The sequence below is a fragment of the Galeopterus variegatus genome, unplaced genomic scaffold, assembly GCF_000696425.1.
Source record: "Galeopterus variegatus unplaced genomic scaffold, G_variegatus-3.0.2 Scaffold678, whole genome shotgun sequence".
NCBI classification, from domain to species: domain Eukaryota; kingdom Metazoa; phylum Chordata; class Mammalia; order Dermoptera; family Cynocephalidae; genus Galeopterus; species Galeopterus variegatus.
Window position 1 is genome coordinate 182,822 of NW_007726789.1, and position 16,811 is coordinate 199,632.

General features: G+C 40.2%; 1 protein-coding gene across 1 annotated transcript in view; it reads left to right on the forward strand.

Annotated features, from left to right (window-relative positions):
* Positions 1–16,811, forward strand: part of KLHL32 (kelch-like family member 32) — a 209,766-nt gene that overhangs the window by 153,524 nt on the left and 39,431 nt on the right. Inside the window, exon 6 of the mRNA XM_008571310.1 lies at positions 8,612–8,827. Within this exon, the coding sequence (XP_008569532.1) occupies positions 8,612–8,827 (216 nt within the window). The remainder of the gene's footprint in view (positions 1–8,611; positions 8,828–16,811) is intronic.

Consider the following 16,811-nt stretch of genomic DNA (forward strand, 5'->3'; position numbering starts at 1 on the left):
CCTTTTAAAGCCCTCAGAACCATGCCCATGACCACCATTTTTAATCCATTCACTACTGCACGGTCCTCCTATCTAACCACCTCTTGAAGGCTCCACCTTTCAATTACCATAATAGGATTTACCACTCTCGTAACAGTCACAGTGGGGGCCAATTTTCTAGTGCATAAGACTTTGGGGACACAATTGGAGCTTTAGTGAGTATTAGGGGGACATAATTCAGTGTCTACACCTACGACATTCAGTAGTTAAGCTGGGAAAAACCCATTTTAAGGATCTGATTAAGGGACTAGGGCACATAGAAAGACTGGATTTGGGGAATATATAAGGTTTAAGAATCATGAAATAGAAAAAAGCAAAGTGTTTTTCCTTTGCTCTTACACCCACCACAATCGACACACAAGATTTCTGTGAACAAATTTGGGTGAGGGTGGTAAGGGGATTTCCCCACACACCAAGCAAGCAAGCAGTTCTGCAGCACAAACCAGCAGGGTGTCTTCTAATTCAGTTCAATTCTGACACTATCTGCGTGGAGATAGCGCCAGATCACACAAGTTGAGGACTCATTCTCATAAGACTGAGCCTCACTTCCCATGCCAACTGTAAGCTCCAGGTTATTTTACCTGTGCTTCTGATGAACCAGCTATAAATTGGGGTTCCCACAGCAACCTCCGTGGGTTCGATTAATTTGCTACAGTACATTTACCCACTTATTACAAAGGTTATTTTAAAGGACACAAATAAACAGCCAGATGAAGAGATACATAGGGTGAAGTATGGAAGGGTCCTGAGTGCAGGAGCTTCTTTACCTATGGAACTGCGGTGTGCCACCCTCCTGGCACATGGATGTGTAAAACCCCATGCGTTCAGCTCTCTACAGTGATCCAAACCCTGTCCTTTTAGTTTTATATGGAAGCTTCATTACGTAGCCATTATTGATTAAATCACTGGCCATTGGTGATCAACTTAACCTTCAGTCCCTCTACCCTCCCCAGAGGTTGGGGGGAGGGGAGTGGGGCTGAAAGCCCAACCCTCTAATCCTGCCTTATTCTATCCTGTGACCAGCCCCCCATTCCAAATCTACCCTAGGGGCTGCCAGCCACCAGTCAATTGATTATCATACAAAAAGACATCACTTTGGAGTATCTAAGGATTTTAGGAGTCATATGCTAGAAAACAGCAACAAAGACCAAATATATATTTCACAATATTACAATGGAACTTGGAAAACTGATGTTTATTCCATTGCTAGTGCTGTATTTGGGACACATTTCATGGCTCTTCTATTACTTAACTTGTCATTCACACTCTAAGTTACAAATAGAAGGAAAAAGAGAAGCCAAATAGTCCTAACCCAAAGGAAAATAAGTATTATTTAAAAATATTCCCTGAAGAACAACAATGTATGCACCGTAATTCTGAATAGAAACTAAATTTCAAGTGAGAAGCAGTGTGACAGAAATGAAACCTTTTTAGGCAAAAAAAAAAAAAAAAAAAAGATTTTCTTTTACTCAAGAGAGTTTCTTGTTGCTGAGCTATATAACTTCCATTCATAACCACGGCCTCTACCTGGGTACTTGGATTTTTAAGTCACAGAATTTAAGAGAACTGAAACAGTCTCATAAGATTCTTTGACGCAGGTAGCCAATTGACAGAGGAAATAATTATCTCTTGGGCTGAAAAATTTTGAGTGGGTTGAATTTTTTTTTCTCGTGGAAGAATGATTATATTGTGCTTGTCCATGAACACTTTCAACTCTAGTCATTATTACCCCACTCAGAAAACTGAGTGACCACTGGCTCTGCCATTGTGTGTATGTGTAAGGATGCCAGAAAGAGGAAGGGAAGATGGGGGAGGCCAGTGAGGTATGAAAAATGACTTGATTTGGATGAGGTCCAGAATTTATCACTTTTGGGCCTTTTGGCTAGATCAAGTGCAGAATTAGATAGACATGTTGGAATGACGTGGTGTATTAGTCCATTTATGTTGCTTATAACAAACTACACGGAACTGGGTATTTTATAAAGAAAAATAAAATTTATCGCTTGCAGTTTCTGAGGCTGAGAAGTCCAAAGTCCATCTGGTGATGGCAACAGTGACCCAGGGGTCTCACATTTCAAGACGGTGGAAGCAGAGAGAGCAGAGAGAGAGCAAGAGAAACACTCCTCTTCTTTTAAAGCCCTCAGAACCACACCCCTGACCACCATATTTAATCCATTCTCTACTGCATGGTCCTACAATCCAATCATCTCTTCAAGGCTCCACCTTTTAATTACCATAATAGGATTTCCCACCCTCTTAATGGCCACAGTGGGGGCTAAGTTTCTAATACATAAAACTTGGAGAACACAATTCAAGCTCCAGTGAGTTTTGGGGGGACATAATTCAATCCACTATACATGGGCTATTCTGTTTCTGCTTAATTATAAGTAAACAGAAAAAGCTCATAGACATTCTTTCATTAAACACACATATTGAGCATCTGCTCCCTATTGGATACCAGAGACACATGAAGAGTAAAACATAATCCTTGCTACCATGAAGCTTAGGTTTGGTAGAGGAAGACAGATCTGGAATTAAAGGATGCTTCCAGTAGCAAGTGCTATGCTAGAATCTGCATAGGGCAGGGTAGAAGCACAAAGGAGGAAGTGGTCAATTTGACCTGAGCCAGGAAAGTTGAAAAGGTGAAATGAGTTTATTTATTCAGCCATTGAGCTTGAGCTCCTACCATGTACCTGGTGCTACTCTAGACAGTGAGGATACAGCAGTGAACAAAACGGGCAGGTCCTTCCTCACCTAGAACTTACTTATTAGAGGTTGGGGATTGGGGGAGACAAACATATTATAAACAAGTAGGAAAATAATCGAAGAAGATGATTACAGGTGGTGGTGGTGAGTGCTAAAAGCAGATAAAATGGAGTAATGTAGAGGGTGACATGGAGAGGAAGGGGGATGTTCAGACAGAATAGCAGAAACAGGATTCCTCATCCACAGGAGTTTTGTACATGCTGCTTCCTCTGTTTGGCATATTCTCCCTGCAGTCCTACCACCATCTTGTTTTAAAATGTAGGTTTTTTTATTATTCAGTTATGATGAGACCAGTGGATCAAGAGACAATTGCCATTGAAATGATAGTTTGTTACTCACAGTTCCCAAGAGGAGGGGACAGGCCACACCATGCAGGGCCACATGTGGAAGCCCCAGGGATGATCAGGAGGTAGAGGGGGTAAGGGAAAAACATAGGCAGGACCCTTTACTGTGGTTTCTGCATGAATGAAGGGGTGAAGTAAGGTACGCAGGCTTAGGATCGGCTAGTTTGAGTAGTTTCAGTGGGCTCTGAGGTATAGGGCCTGGCTCTAGTGGTCTGGTATCTGGCCCTGGGATAATTAGGACAGAGGAGTATTACTCCTGGAGTGTAGGAGACAGACAGAGTAGATGGTTCACAGTGTGGGTCTTGGATGGGTTAGTTTGCATATGAAAGCTGCTTGCTATTCTAAGAATTGGCTAGCCCTGGGACGGGCAGTCTCTCCCCAGTCAGTGAGACCCCAGATGTCAGAGAATCAAGAATTCAGAATTAAGAAAATGTAGTTAACATACATCCCCACCCACCCTTTGTCAAGTTAATGTCTGTTCTTCCTTCAGCTGTCAGCTCCATATGAGTTCTCAGGGAAACCTTTAGTAACCTCCCATGCCAGGTCATATCCCCTATTATGGGCACTCAGAGCCTTATATTCTACCCTTTTTAACCTTTACATTAATTATAGTCTTGCATTTATGTATAAATTTTTTGGTTTATGGCTCTCACTTCCAGTAGACTATATGTTCCGCAAAGCCTGGGCTCACCTGCTCTTGCTTGCCATTTGTTTCCAATGTCTGCTGTGGTTCTAGTGCATGATGTGAATGTGTAGGCTCTTCTCACAGCTGGGGCCAAGCCACGGTAGATGGGAGGGTTACTACACCGCAGGATGAGAAGATCAGTAGGGTCCAGGTCACCGAAAGCTCTGCAGTGTTACTGAGTTTGGACTTTTTCCTGTAAGCATATGGGAACCTATTAGTGGGTTTTAAAGAGATGATCAATGTGGTCAGATTTTTGTAAAAAGAGAGGACTGAGAATTTGATAGTGGATGCAGGAATAGTAATTCAGGACACCGTTTCAGAAAGTCCAGATAGGAGATGATGAAGACAAACAAATGCTAAGGTGGAAGAACAGACAGGACTTGGTGATTGACTAGTATAAAGAAGGAATATGGGCCAGCTTTGGGGTTCCTGATGTGAACCATTTGTTGGCCATTCTCTAAGAGAGGGAATACAGGAGAAGATGCAGGTTCACATAAAGTAAGTTCAGTTTGTGCCTGTTGAGTTCAGTATGGCTGTGGGACATCCAAGAGAAGATGTCCTCTTATAGGCAGTGAGGAAAATGAATTCAGAGCTTAGGAGAAAGGCTTGGATTAGTAATATAGGTGATAGATGTAGGAGGCATTAACATACAATTAGTTTATAATTCAGTTCTATAGTTTTTGCTTTGGCCATCCTCTCTCCCTGACTTAATGCTGCACCTTACTCAAGACTTGGATATCTAAAGAGACCACATTCTTCATTTTGAGCTCGTTGCATCAGTGATGAATCATGGATTATGGATACCAAACAACATGCTCAAATATTGTTTATTGCTCTTGCTCCCTGTCCCCTTCCCCCTAATCTACTGTATACTTTCCACGTGCCATGCTGTTAAGGTAAGTGCTTCTCATGTATTATGTACAAGTGTTAGAGCTGGATTTGAACCAGGTCTGCCTGACTCCATGGCCCTTGCTCTTCTCTACCAGCCTGGCTGCCTCTGAGTGCCTGTGGTGGCTGATGGTTTGTTCTGCCTTGAATGCAATTATTCTTTCTTTCTTCAACATATAAAAGACCTCTTTTTAGAAAGTCTAGAAGTATATATACAAAGACATTAATAGTGATTATCTCTGCATGGTAAAATTATGAATGATTTTTGTTTTCTTTTCCATACTCTGTATTTCCTGAGTTTTATGAAATGAGCACTTATTACTTTTCATAACCGGAAACATAATGGCCCTCTTTCTAAAACAGCAATGATTTTTTCCCCCATCCAAGTAGGATAGGTGGGCATTTAATGCAATTTAACTATTGCTTCCCACCTCCCCCTATCACGTTAATGGAAATCTTTAAAAGCAGTATTATTGGTGCTCATTTCGCTTACACATGGCCTTAACCCAAAGGACAAGAAGTGAGGATTTTGCTCACAACTCACAGAGCCCGTCTGTCGCAGTAGGAGCAGTGTGTGCTGTGGCACCATGGCCTCAGGGAGGGCAGGTTTTCTTTTTCCTTCAACTCCACACTTTATGCACTTTAACTGCTGAGGTGCCAACTGTGCATGGCAAGGAGAATGGAAACCTCTGCCATACATAGAAGGCACTGGAGATGTGGGGAAATTAGGTTTCCAATCAGAAGAGGGGAGAAATGAAAAAGAAGGGATGAGAGCTTCCTTACCTTATAACTGACGCTTCTGCTGCACACAAACGTGTCAGTTCAGTTCCCTCTTGCTGTTTAGTTGGCCATGGCACTTGTCCATTTAGCCTTCTCAGTTCTCCAGTAAGAAACTGGAAATAGTTTGTTAGATTGGATTGGGGGGTATATAAAATGGTAGCCTTAGGAAATGAAAATATTTCAGAACTGATTGTGGAACACAGCACTGAATAATTACTTTCAGAAGAAACAGCAGAAAAGGAGCACAACTTTTAATTCTTTGGTTCTCTATAGTTTTGAATTGGACTGCTTTTAAGTTGTAGGTTTCTAACTGGAAGAGACCCAGTAACTCCATATATAGATAAAAAGATGCTTAATAAAGAATATTAGATTACCACTGCATAATCCCGTTCAAACTCATAGTTGTATACACCTTTTTGGCAGGAGAATAAGTGGGAAAAGAGATATTTCCCGAGCTTAGCACCCATCTACCTTTTATTTTGCAGGGTGTAGTAATTTCAGCTTCAGCACCCTCTGCTGGGTGCTGTAGCTGGACTCTGGCCACCTCTTGGGCATGTGCCTGGACACTTGAGAAGCACTGACTCCCCATTAGGCTTCTGGGGACTGCACAGTAATTTAGTGAGGTGCCAAAGTGGTATCCAGGGTGATCAAGCAGTTAAACTTGCTTTATAGAGATAGTTGCCAGAAATAACTTACTCATCCTGAGGAGATGATCTAAGGTTTGCAATGGAAGCTCGATGTGTAAGAGTTACCAATCCTAAGTAAGATTTGGAGAAAAATTTAAACATTACTTGAAAAATTGGTGCTGCTCTCAAAATCTTTAATATTCCTTTGATACAATCTGCTGAATGGGAAGCCAGGATATTTTATTGAATAGCTAGGAGAGGACCCTTAGATATCTGAGTTGCAATGGATTATAGTGGTCATCTGTGGTAAACTTCATTTTATTCCTTTTCAGTTGTGTTGGCAAATAGAGCGATTAAGAGCCAGAGTCTTATTTTAGCTTGACTCCTGTGAGAAATATAAGTGAAGAGTCATCTCCCACTGAAAGAAATAGAATCTAAAGTAGAAAAATTTAATTTTTCCTGAGTTCAGCGTCTATCCTTGCACTGATGTGTGGAGCCATAGTGATGATGCAGCTAATACTGTGAGAGCTGTTTTACAATTTCTTTATTATATATTTTATTATTTAAAACAGCACTGTCCAATAGAAATATAATTGGAACCACCATGTAATTAAAAAATTTTCAGTATCTATCTGCATTGAAAAAAAGTAAAAAGAGTATCAATATTGGTTCACAAGGTTCATAATTGTGACAAATGTACCACACTAATGTAAGATGTCAATGATAGGAGAAATTGGGGTGGGGTATGTAAACTGTCTGTACTTTCTACTCAGTTTTTCTGTAAACCCAAAACGGCTATAAAAATAAAATGTATTACAAAAATTAAAAAAAGAAACCAGTGAGGGCTGAGCCAGTGGCGCACTCCGGAGAGTGCAGCGCTGGGAGCGCAGCGGTGCTCCCTCCGCGGGTTCGGATCCTATATAGGATCGGCTGGTGCGCTCACTGGCTGAGCGCGGTGTGGGCGATGCCACGCCAAGGGTTGCGATCCCCCTACCGGTCACGAAAAAAAAAGAAACCAGTGAAATTAATTATAACATATTTAACCCAGTATATCCAGAAGAATATAATTTCAACATGTAGTCAATATAAAATTATTGTTTTTTGTTATTTTTTTAACTCCTTGCACTTGGTGTGTATTTTATACTGACAGCACATCTCAGTTCACACCAGCCACATTTTAAATGCATGACAGCTATATCAGCTAGTGGCTACTGTGTTGGGCAGCACAGCCTTAGAACATGTTCATTTAAACTCTTAAATATTATAGAAGCAAACACATTAAAATAGAATAAAAATATTTTAAGAAAGAGTTCTTAATACTCTTAGGCAACTAGAAAAGGGGGAAAGAAAGTATGTGGAAAATTACTTAAACAGGTCAATAGAGTGAAATAGCTATCTGCTGGCAGTTTGCATTTTATAAGTTACTAGAAAATATTGCTCATATATAAATAATTGCAAGTTAAAAATGAGAAGAAGATGGGACATGACCCACTCTCCTTCTACTTGGAGTAGGTAAGTTTTCCGTTGACAAGCACGTGCCCACTCTGATTCTTGCAGTTATAGTGATGAAGGCTCTGTGGAAGCCATGGCTCTCTGGAGGCTTTACTGTAGAGCCTGGCTGTCAGTTTAAAGCTTGCAAAGCAAGGAAAACTCTCCCAAAATTGAAGCATTGCTACAGAAACTCTTTGAAAAGAATTTCTAGGAATGAATCCCAGTTTACCTGCCCTTGCATTATCTTTAGTAGAAAAAAAAAAAAAAGCTGTGAAACATGGTAAGGTTAGAAAAATTAATTGTCTTCATTGGTAAAATGTTTCTAAAAAGTTGCAAAGTTGGGCCCAGCCCGTGGCACACTCAGGAGAGTGCAGCGCTGGGATCGCTGCGTTCCCGCCGTGGGTTCGGATCCTATATAGGGATAACTGGTTTGCTCACAGCGCTCACTGGCTGAGCGCGGTGCGGCCAGTCTCAAAAAATAAAAATAAATAAATAAAAAATAAATAAAAAGTTGCAAAGTAAAATTTCAGCCAGTGAAACGAGAAACCCCATTTACTTCCTTTATTAAGATACTTCTAAGTGTACGGGTTTTATTTATTTATTTATTTATTTTAAAAGATGACCGGTAAGGGGATCTTAACCCTTGACTTGGTGTTGTCAGCACCACGCTCGCCCAGTGAGCGAACCGGCCATCCCTATGTGGGATCCGAACTCTTGGCCTTGGTGTTATCAGCACCGCACTCTCCCGAGTGAGCCACAGGGCCGGCCCTAACTGTACGGGTTTTAAAGGGGTAAAGTGAGAACAAATTATGAATTCTAGAGAGGCACTTCTCTATGCAGAATCTTATAATTGAAATATTTTACAGTAACAGTCCCATTTCTTCCACCCCTGTCATGAAAACCTTTGTGAGTCACTCTGAATTTCTTGCGTGCTCTTTCTTGGGTTGATTTCTAAGAGATCTTTTTTCCATTTTTATGTTTTTGGCACCCAGGAATTAAATAGCTTTAATTATTTGGATCTGTACAGACTTGCGGATCTCTTTAACCTCACTTTGTTGGAGAAGGCAGTGATCGATTTCTTAGTGAAACATCTCTCGGAGCTCCTGAAGAGCCGCCCGGAAGACGTCCTGACGCTGCCTTACTGCCTGCTGCAGGAGGTCCTGAAGAGTGACCGCCTGACCTCCCTGAGCGAAGAGCAGATCTGGCAGGTAAGGGCGCTCTGCACGGGTCCTCTGTTGGCGTTGAGAAGGCATGACATGAATGGAAGTTGAAGGACGAGGAACAAGGGTCACTGTTTTATCTGGTTTGGTCCTCATTGGGCTTGAACTTTTAGCAGACATGCTTCCTTGATGGGCCAGTGATTGGAGAGCCAGCCCTTGAGGCTCAGAGCCTCAGCAGACTCTGCAGCCTAATCAGGGAATGCAGGTGAGATTCTTGAGCCCCTCACTGTGGCTCCCAGAACCTAGCATGGTGGCGTCAGAAAGAGTCAAGGGATTTTTTTCCCCTGATGAAAGTTGTTTCTTAAACTGACTATGAGAAAAATGGATTGTGAAGCGATGTTTATGCATACTAAAACCCAGTGGAATTGGGATTAATTCTGGGCTTTCCTGTAAATAATTGAGAAACGTTTCTTCGTTGCAATAGAGAGCAGCTTGGACTATAAATGAAATGAAGCTCTTTTTGCAATTGCAGTGGGAAAATCTCCCTCCTTAGTTCATTCTGCATTCATTGTTATTTTCCTAAGCCTTGCCTTTTCGCCTGACATAGCATTCTTTTCACATTGTGTCGCTCCTTTGTCTAGGGGACAGGAGGATGTTTTGTGTTTTGAAGTTGATTATTCAATTTAAATCCTCTTCTGCTCATCTGCAGTGACTTCCTTGAACAATCCACATGGTGTCTTTCGGAAACAGTCAGAGCCCACCTTCCCCCTTCTTCTGACACTGTCTATATTACTCTCTGAAGCACTGGCTAGCCATTCTGTTACTTCTGGTGCACCACGCCTTCAAGATTTCACCATCATTTGAAATATAGTTATACACAGAAATCAAAGAAAAATTTCGAGTCTTCTATTAGCTGATGAGACAGTGAATCCCTGGCATCTTATCAAATGATATTCAGGGAGTACTTTAATTCTGGCCCAGACAGACTCATAGGTAGCTGTTAATTATCCAGCATCTGACTGTACTGACTGATGATTTTCCTGATGCCTTTCTCCCTGGTTTCTTTCTTTGTATTACTTTAATCAGCAACTTCCCTCTTCGTATTGCTTCTATCAGTGGGAATCAAAAGCTGCAGCATACTGAGGGCCTTCTGGGTCCCAGGCTCTTTGTAAACTTATTGACAGCAGGCCTGAAGAATGGCTGTTATCACCCCCCTCTTCCACATGAACCAGAGGAGGCTTCAGTGCCTTGTTCAGAGTTATAAAGCAGAGCCGGCCTTCAAATTCAAGTTGGCTGACACCTGCCCCCATGTCTTCACTATGTCACACTCTCTTGACAAGGGAAATATAAGGGCAAAAAAAACCCCAAAAATCTAAGTCATAAATTTTTGCTGCTTCTGATATGTTTCTTCAGAGAGAGGTTGAAAGTGTTGGTGAGAATGTGATCTTGGTAGGTATTTCGATTATTTGAAGCGTTCCCCTATAAACATAAGTCAACAGAATTTATTTTGGTCAATTTGAAGTGGGAAGTAGCCAAATTTTCTTCACTTCCCAAGGGAAAGAGAAAGACTTGGAATGAATTCTGCATTAAATTTTTCTAACTGAATTGAGATCTGAGGCCAGCCGTCCTTGTGGCTTCTGTCTCCTTTAGTGGCATGATTGAGGGCACTGCCAGAGATCAACATAGTAATGTGCAGATGTCTGAGTGTTGAAAAAATTCCATACTGTCCACTTAAGAGTTATCATAATTGCCTCTTTAAAGGTTACTAATATTATAATGTAGAATGTTAAAAACTGGTTTCTAATGCAGGCAATAATTTTTTTATACCTGGCACTCAAGAAAGAATTAAAAGACTCACATAAATATTATCAATTTAGGCATTCAGCAGGCAATAAGAAACTATTTTTGCTTTGTCTTAGTAAATAAGTAATTCCCTCATACTCAACCCAATAGAGAAAAATCAAATCAGACCAGGTCTATTGCCTCCAGTACAGTTAAGTTCATCATTTTTGCTGAGGTTATACTAGTAACGCAATATACCATGGAAGAATCTAATATTCAGCCCAGGGTGAAGATTGGGTATGCCAGAGGATTAGTGTCAGGGCGCTTTATAGAAGTGAAACTTGATGGACAGGCTGGAGACAGATCTACAGAATCTCATTAAATTGCTGAATTGTTCATTACGGAACGTTCTCACTGTAATAAAGTGCTCATTGACTTTGACAAATCCCCATCCCATGTCTTAAAGAAGAACAGTGAAACAAGAGGTGTTGAGGAGGAGAAAGGAAATTGGCACAAAGTAGGACAGATAATAGAAAAGTGGACGGAAGAGTAGTGTTATTTGATTAATATGTGCAACTGGTAACCTAGGTTAGAGCTCAATAAACACACACAAACGTTTACACAGGTGACTCTTCCTGTGTTTCCTGATAATGTAATCTAAGACAATCTCTTTTTGGGTGAAAGGTCTACTTTTCATTATTCACCAGACTTCACACAGTCTGGCTCTGAAGACCTGTCATAAGAACTTTCAAATTTTCCTCACTGAACAAACGCTTTCCTACTTTTACCTGCAATTCTTTTACCCATTCCCTTTTCTTGATAAAATGTGCCATAGGCCACAAGAACCGTCCTGGGGATCAGTGAATCTGTGAAATCTCCCAAGATTATACCTTATATCTGTCTTTTTCTTCCATGTGACATTTTTAAAGTTTATTTAAGTCTATTCTCTTACAGAGGGCTTCTTGGTCCCAGCTAGACAATCTTATTCTCCCTTCCATAGTGTGAAACTGGTTAGTCTGTTGGTTAACCTCACTCTGTATTCAAAGGTAACACAGGGACTTATACAGCATGCACACACTAGATACATAGGACATAGAAGTCCCCTCAAAAAATATTTTTGTTGGTTTTTAATTCAGTTCAATTCAGCTCAATGATTTGCTTTTATGTTTCAAGGCCAGTGATTTCTCAGATTCCAAATGAAAGTCACCAAATTAGTTACTGGGTTTAAAGAAAGAGGATACTAAAAAATAGCAAGTCATCTGAAAAGGAAATATGGGGTGTGAGGTCACTTGCATTCATAGCCTGGCAAATCTCCGCCAGTTTTATTTTGCTTTTGGGTTTTAGCCCTAATTTTGAACTTCATTTCAATAATGCCTGTTTAAATATCTTCTGTTACATTCAACATATAGTTTCAGACTACTGAGTCAGGGTGCTGCTCCAAGGAGCTGGGGGGGGGAGGGGGTGAGAGAAATGGGGAGATATTGGTCAAGGGGTACAAAACTTTCCATTGTAAGATGAACAGTTTCTTCAGGTCTAATGTCCAGCATGGGTGCTGATGGATGTGCTAATTAATTTGCCTGTAGTAATCATTACAGTATATACATATATATACATACATATATCAAATCACATTGTACACCTTGAGTATATACAATCCTTATTTATCAATTCAATATTTTTAAATAAGTAAATAAGCCAAAACATGGCAATTCTTTATTTAAAAAAAACCAACAACTTAGGATGAAATAATGAAATAATTCATGGGTCTTTTCTTATTTTCATAGGAAACACTGGCTGCTCTCAGTTTTCTGTTCAGGAAAATGCATTCCCTGCCTCTTCTACCTCAAATTCTCCTTCACTAGAATGAGAGGGAGGTTACTACATTCCATGGGAGTATAGTTTATAGAAAAATCCTGAATGTAACATAAATTTTGCTACACACTAGCATAGGTGGAAGTGTGGATCTCCATCATTAATTACTGAGCCACCTACTAAGTGCCCCAAACCATGCTGGAGTGGAAGACAGATGATGGGGTTGCTAATTCCATCTTCCAGGCCAGAGGATGGGGTTGCTAATTCTATCTTCCGGGCCTCACTCCAAATGGGAGGGATCCTTATGATTTTAAACCATTAATCTAGCTCTCTGAATTATTATTATTATATTATATTATTATTATTTCTCTGAAGTAGCAGAAAAAGCAGCCTATTTTAAAATGGATAAAGATAGTTTATGGAAATAAAAATGAGTATTTCTTGAGCACATGTTGCGTGCTAGGCATAGTTTTAGAAGCTATTTCCTGGGGTAAAAAAAAATTTACAGAAATGTTCAATTATTAGGTTAGAGACATTTATTTCACTTTTGTCTCTGAAGGTGGAGAAGTTTTATTTTCCTTTAATTATTTAAACTAACTCCTTTTGGGCCAGCCCCGTGGCTCACTCAGGAGAGTGCAGTGCTGGTAGCGCCGTGGCCATGGGTTTGGATCCTATATAGGGATGGCCGGTGCGCTCACTGGCTGAGTGTGGTGCAGACCACACCGTGCCGAGGGTTGTGATCCCCTTACTGGTGGGGGGAAAAAAAACCAAAAACCTAACTCTTTTCTACTTTTAGTGAGGAGGACTCATTGTTTTGTAAGGATAGTACTTTTCTTCCTTTTCTAACCTTGGAGTTGAGGACACCTTCTACTTGTACTTTGAGCCTAACTTTGCGTGGACTTAAATGGATAACAAGACCAAACAATTCAGTGGTTACATGAGTGATGTCAAACAAGGTCAGACCTTAGCAGGGAGAGTCTCCTTTATCCTAGTTGTATCTCGTTTTAGTATGGGAAAGACAGACCATGTCGCCTGGTTTGGGGCTGGGGGTAATCCTATTTACACCTGTCTTCGATTATAAATTCCCAGAGGCAGAGAGTGTGCCTGTATTATTTGTGTTGTACACTGCCACATTCTCTTGCACTCTATGAATAATAAATAAAAACAATAATGTAGGCTTTTCATATTAAAATGTATTGAATGGATAATAAGACATCCAACTATTCCTATGTAAGGCTGGATTTATCTTGGAAAATTGGTATACAGAAGGAGTTTGGCCTTTTAAAGACCACATTTTTCTTTAAATTTGTGTTGAAAATTTGCTTCCATAAGTCATACTGTTAATAACACATTCACTTTGTATCTCTAGAGACATAAGTCACATATTTTTCAGAGTGGTCAACAATCTCCAATGCAATGGCTTTTTGACAAACTCCTCCTGGGCTCTTATCTATACCACAAAATTACCCACATTACAATTTAATTTAATCATTTTCCTCAAAAGGAGTCCCAGAAGTGAACCCAACAAAAAGCTACTATCTCTGTATAGTTGGAAAGTAGAGGACAGGAGCAGTGAACTCACCTTTCATCTTTTATCTCTTAGATGATAAATTCACCCAAATGTACTTCTGGCCAGGGAGAAGCAAGGACTTCAGACAGTACTTTATGTCACTCAAAACTATCATAATACTTCTAATTTTTATATCACATCACAGTTTCAAGAACGGTTTTGCATTTATCGTTGCTTAATGGTACTCACAGGACATGGTCAGTCAGAATAGTCCCTCAATAACTATTTGGAAAGAATAAAGGAATGGATGAGGCACATGCCATGGTACAAATGGGGAAACTGAGTTAAAGCTAGACATCAAACTTGTGTCTTCTAATTCTTGGGTTCTGTCCACTTTGGTCCATAGCTTCCAAATTCATAATAGAATCCCAGAAATAGTCAGGAATGATGGACATAGAGGTGCATCAAATTAATCCTGTGACTTTAAAAGAAATTAAGAAGGGCTTGATCATTTCAGTTGCCTGGTGTAGTGCCCACAGATGGGAAGGACAGCGGCCCCTCAGCCTGCCTCCATGTCTGTGGCATGCTGCTAGTTCTCACTCTGTGTTCCATGGCATGTGCCTCATTCATTCATTCATTTCAAATAGTTACTGAGAGCCTAGTTTGTCTGGCCATGTTGTGCGAGTACCACTGTTGCCTGCTCTATCATGGGTGCTGGGCGGTCAGTGATGGGAAGGACCAGCAGAGCCCTGGTTTTGTGGAGCTTTCTGCTTCCTACTCATTCCCGCCCTGCCTGATTCCTTCCCAGTGGGGACTGACCTGTGCCAAATAGTGTGATGATCTGTTTGTTAATTTGGGAATGTTGAGATGATATAAGTACAAAGGAAAATGAAACACTTTTGTTTGGATGTTCCAATGCCAGCCAGTGTCCCTTTGCCTTTTTTTCAGTGCTTTCTTCATTGTAAATCTTATCCATTGTACATACCCTTTAAACAGTTTTACAAACCTCTGCCAATCCATGTGGTACAGTCCAAGCCTCAAAAAGATCAGACTGTGGAGGATTGTTTAATCAAAAAATTCTGTGAGTGCTCTTCTAATGTTTAACACTTGGACCTTATAACTAGAAACGGAATAAAATTCTGTGGCTTAAGAGCGCTTATTCACAAACAAAACTATAGTCTTCCATCATGTTCCTGCCCTTCCTCAGTTCTGTTTCATACATGCATGTGTCATCACTATTTTTTTTCTAGATATGCACTTTCTGGGCATCTTCATAATATCTCATTCTATTTTTTAACTCACCATTCTTTATACTAAACACATGTGTACCACTTCTCAATTTTCTTCCTGAAACTTCTTACAGTTCCTCTCAGCTATATACAGTCTTTTCTACAAACGTGATGGGGATATATCCATTTCCTTCCTATTAGATATTAGTGAAGAGAATAAGCAACAGCTCTTTTGCATCCCAAATGCTGTGCCCAGAGGATGTTTTATCCTCTAAGAGCTTCCAGCTGGACCCTGACCAATGGTGCTATTTCAGGGCTTGGTGCTGGAAGATGCCAGAATGTATATTTAGTTATTTCTCTTGATCTACATGCGGCTAATTCCTCTATGAGGATTCATCCCTCAGTAGCTTGACTAGTGGCTTTGCTGTTGTTTGTTTGGGCTGTATGCCTTTGTGAGACGAATGACACATTCATTTCAGAGGGACTTTGTTAGAGCCATTCCTCAGTGCTAGAGCAGTGCATTGTCAGGTAGCTGTGAGGAGCAGTGATTATCAGAAATTACAGGAAACCAACTTGTTTCACGTGCTGCTGTTCCTGTAATCCCATAAGTTAATTGTTTTTTTCTCTCTCTCTCTCTCTCTTTTTTGAAGAATGAACACAACAGAACAATAGGGTGATTTATGAGATATAACATATTTATGTTCTCTGCTTCTAATTTTCACTGTGATTCATGTTGTTTCCAGACTGATATTTTTGTTGTTGCTGCTGTGAGAAGGAAAAAGATGACTGGAGAATATTACTTATGCATTGGTGGCCTGCAGTAATATTACTGCTACCTGGGTTATCGAGGATTTAAAAATAAAATCCAACTATAAGCTATATATGAGGTAGAAACCCTGAAGCTGTGCACAGATGTCCATCAATAATAATAACAAAATAATAACTCTTTAACAAACCTAGAGAACTTTATATCTTAAAGCATTTTACACACATAATTTTGTTTGAGTCTTTCATCAGCCTGCTAAGGTTGATAAGACAAGTATTATCCAAATTTTACCAGTGAGAAAACTAAAGCTTGCAGAAGTTCAGTGATTGACTCACTTCAAAGTATGGGTTTCAATTGAGGTCTCACTGTGTTTCCTTGAAATACACCAAGTCTCTAAGAAACAGAACCTCAGATTACCTTATACATCATCTCATAAGACAGACATTTTTATATATCTCTATAATGAGTGAGCCAGAAGAAGATTTCACCATAAATTACCAGTTTTCATTTTCACCTGTTGTGTGGCTTTTTGGGAAGTTGCAAAATGTCTGCAGTAAAAGTAGTCCAAGAAAGCGTTGCCGAAGGTCTTTTTTGATGGCAGCCTGGAAGATTGGGGATCTAGGTGGTTGGATGTGGAAGAATGGGTAGAGAATTGCGGCAGAGCGAGCAAACCACCTTTACTTCTTCAAAGTACAAGGTGGTGAAGTATAAGGCAGGAAAAGAAGGCCCATAAGGGAGGATCACTTTAAAATCTGATCGAGAGATTTAAATTCATGAAAGTTATTTTTGCAGTTATTTTTGATGCATCAACACAGACTGTGTGGGAGAAAGTCCGCAGGCTGTGTCTCTATCTGGGACTAGAGATTGGATGGAACAAATGGAAATGATTAATCATTACGTCCTTATTTTATGTCCAATATATTGAAAATTTAG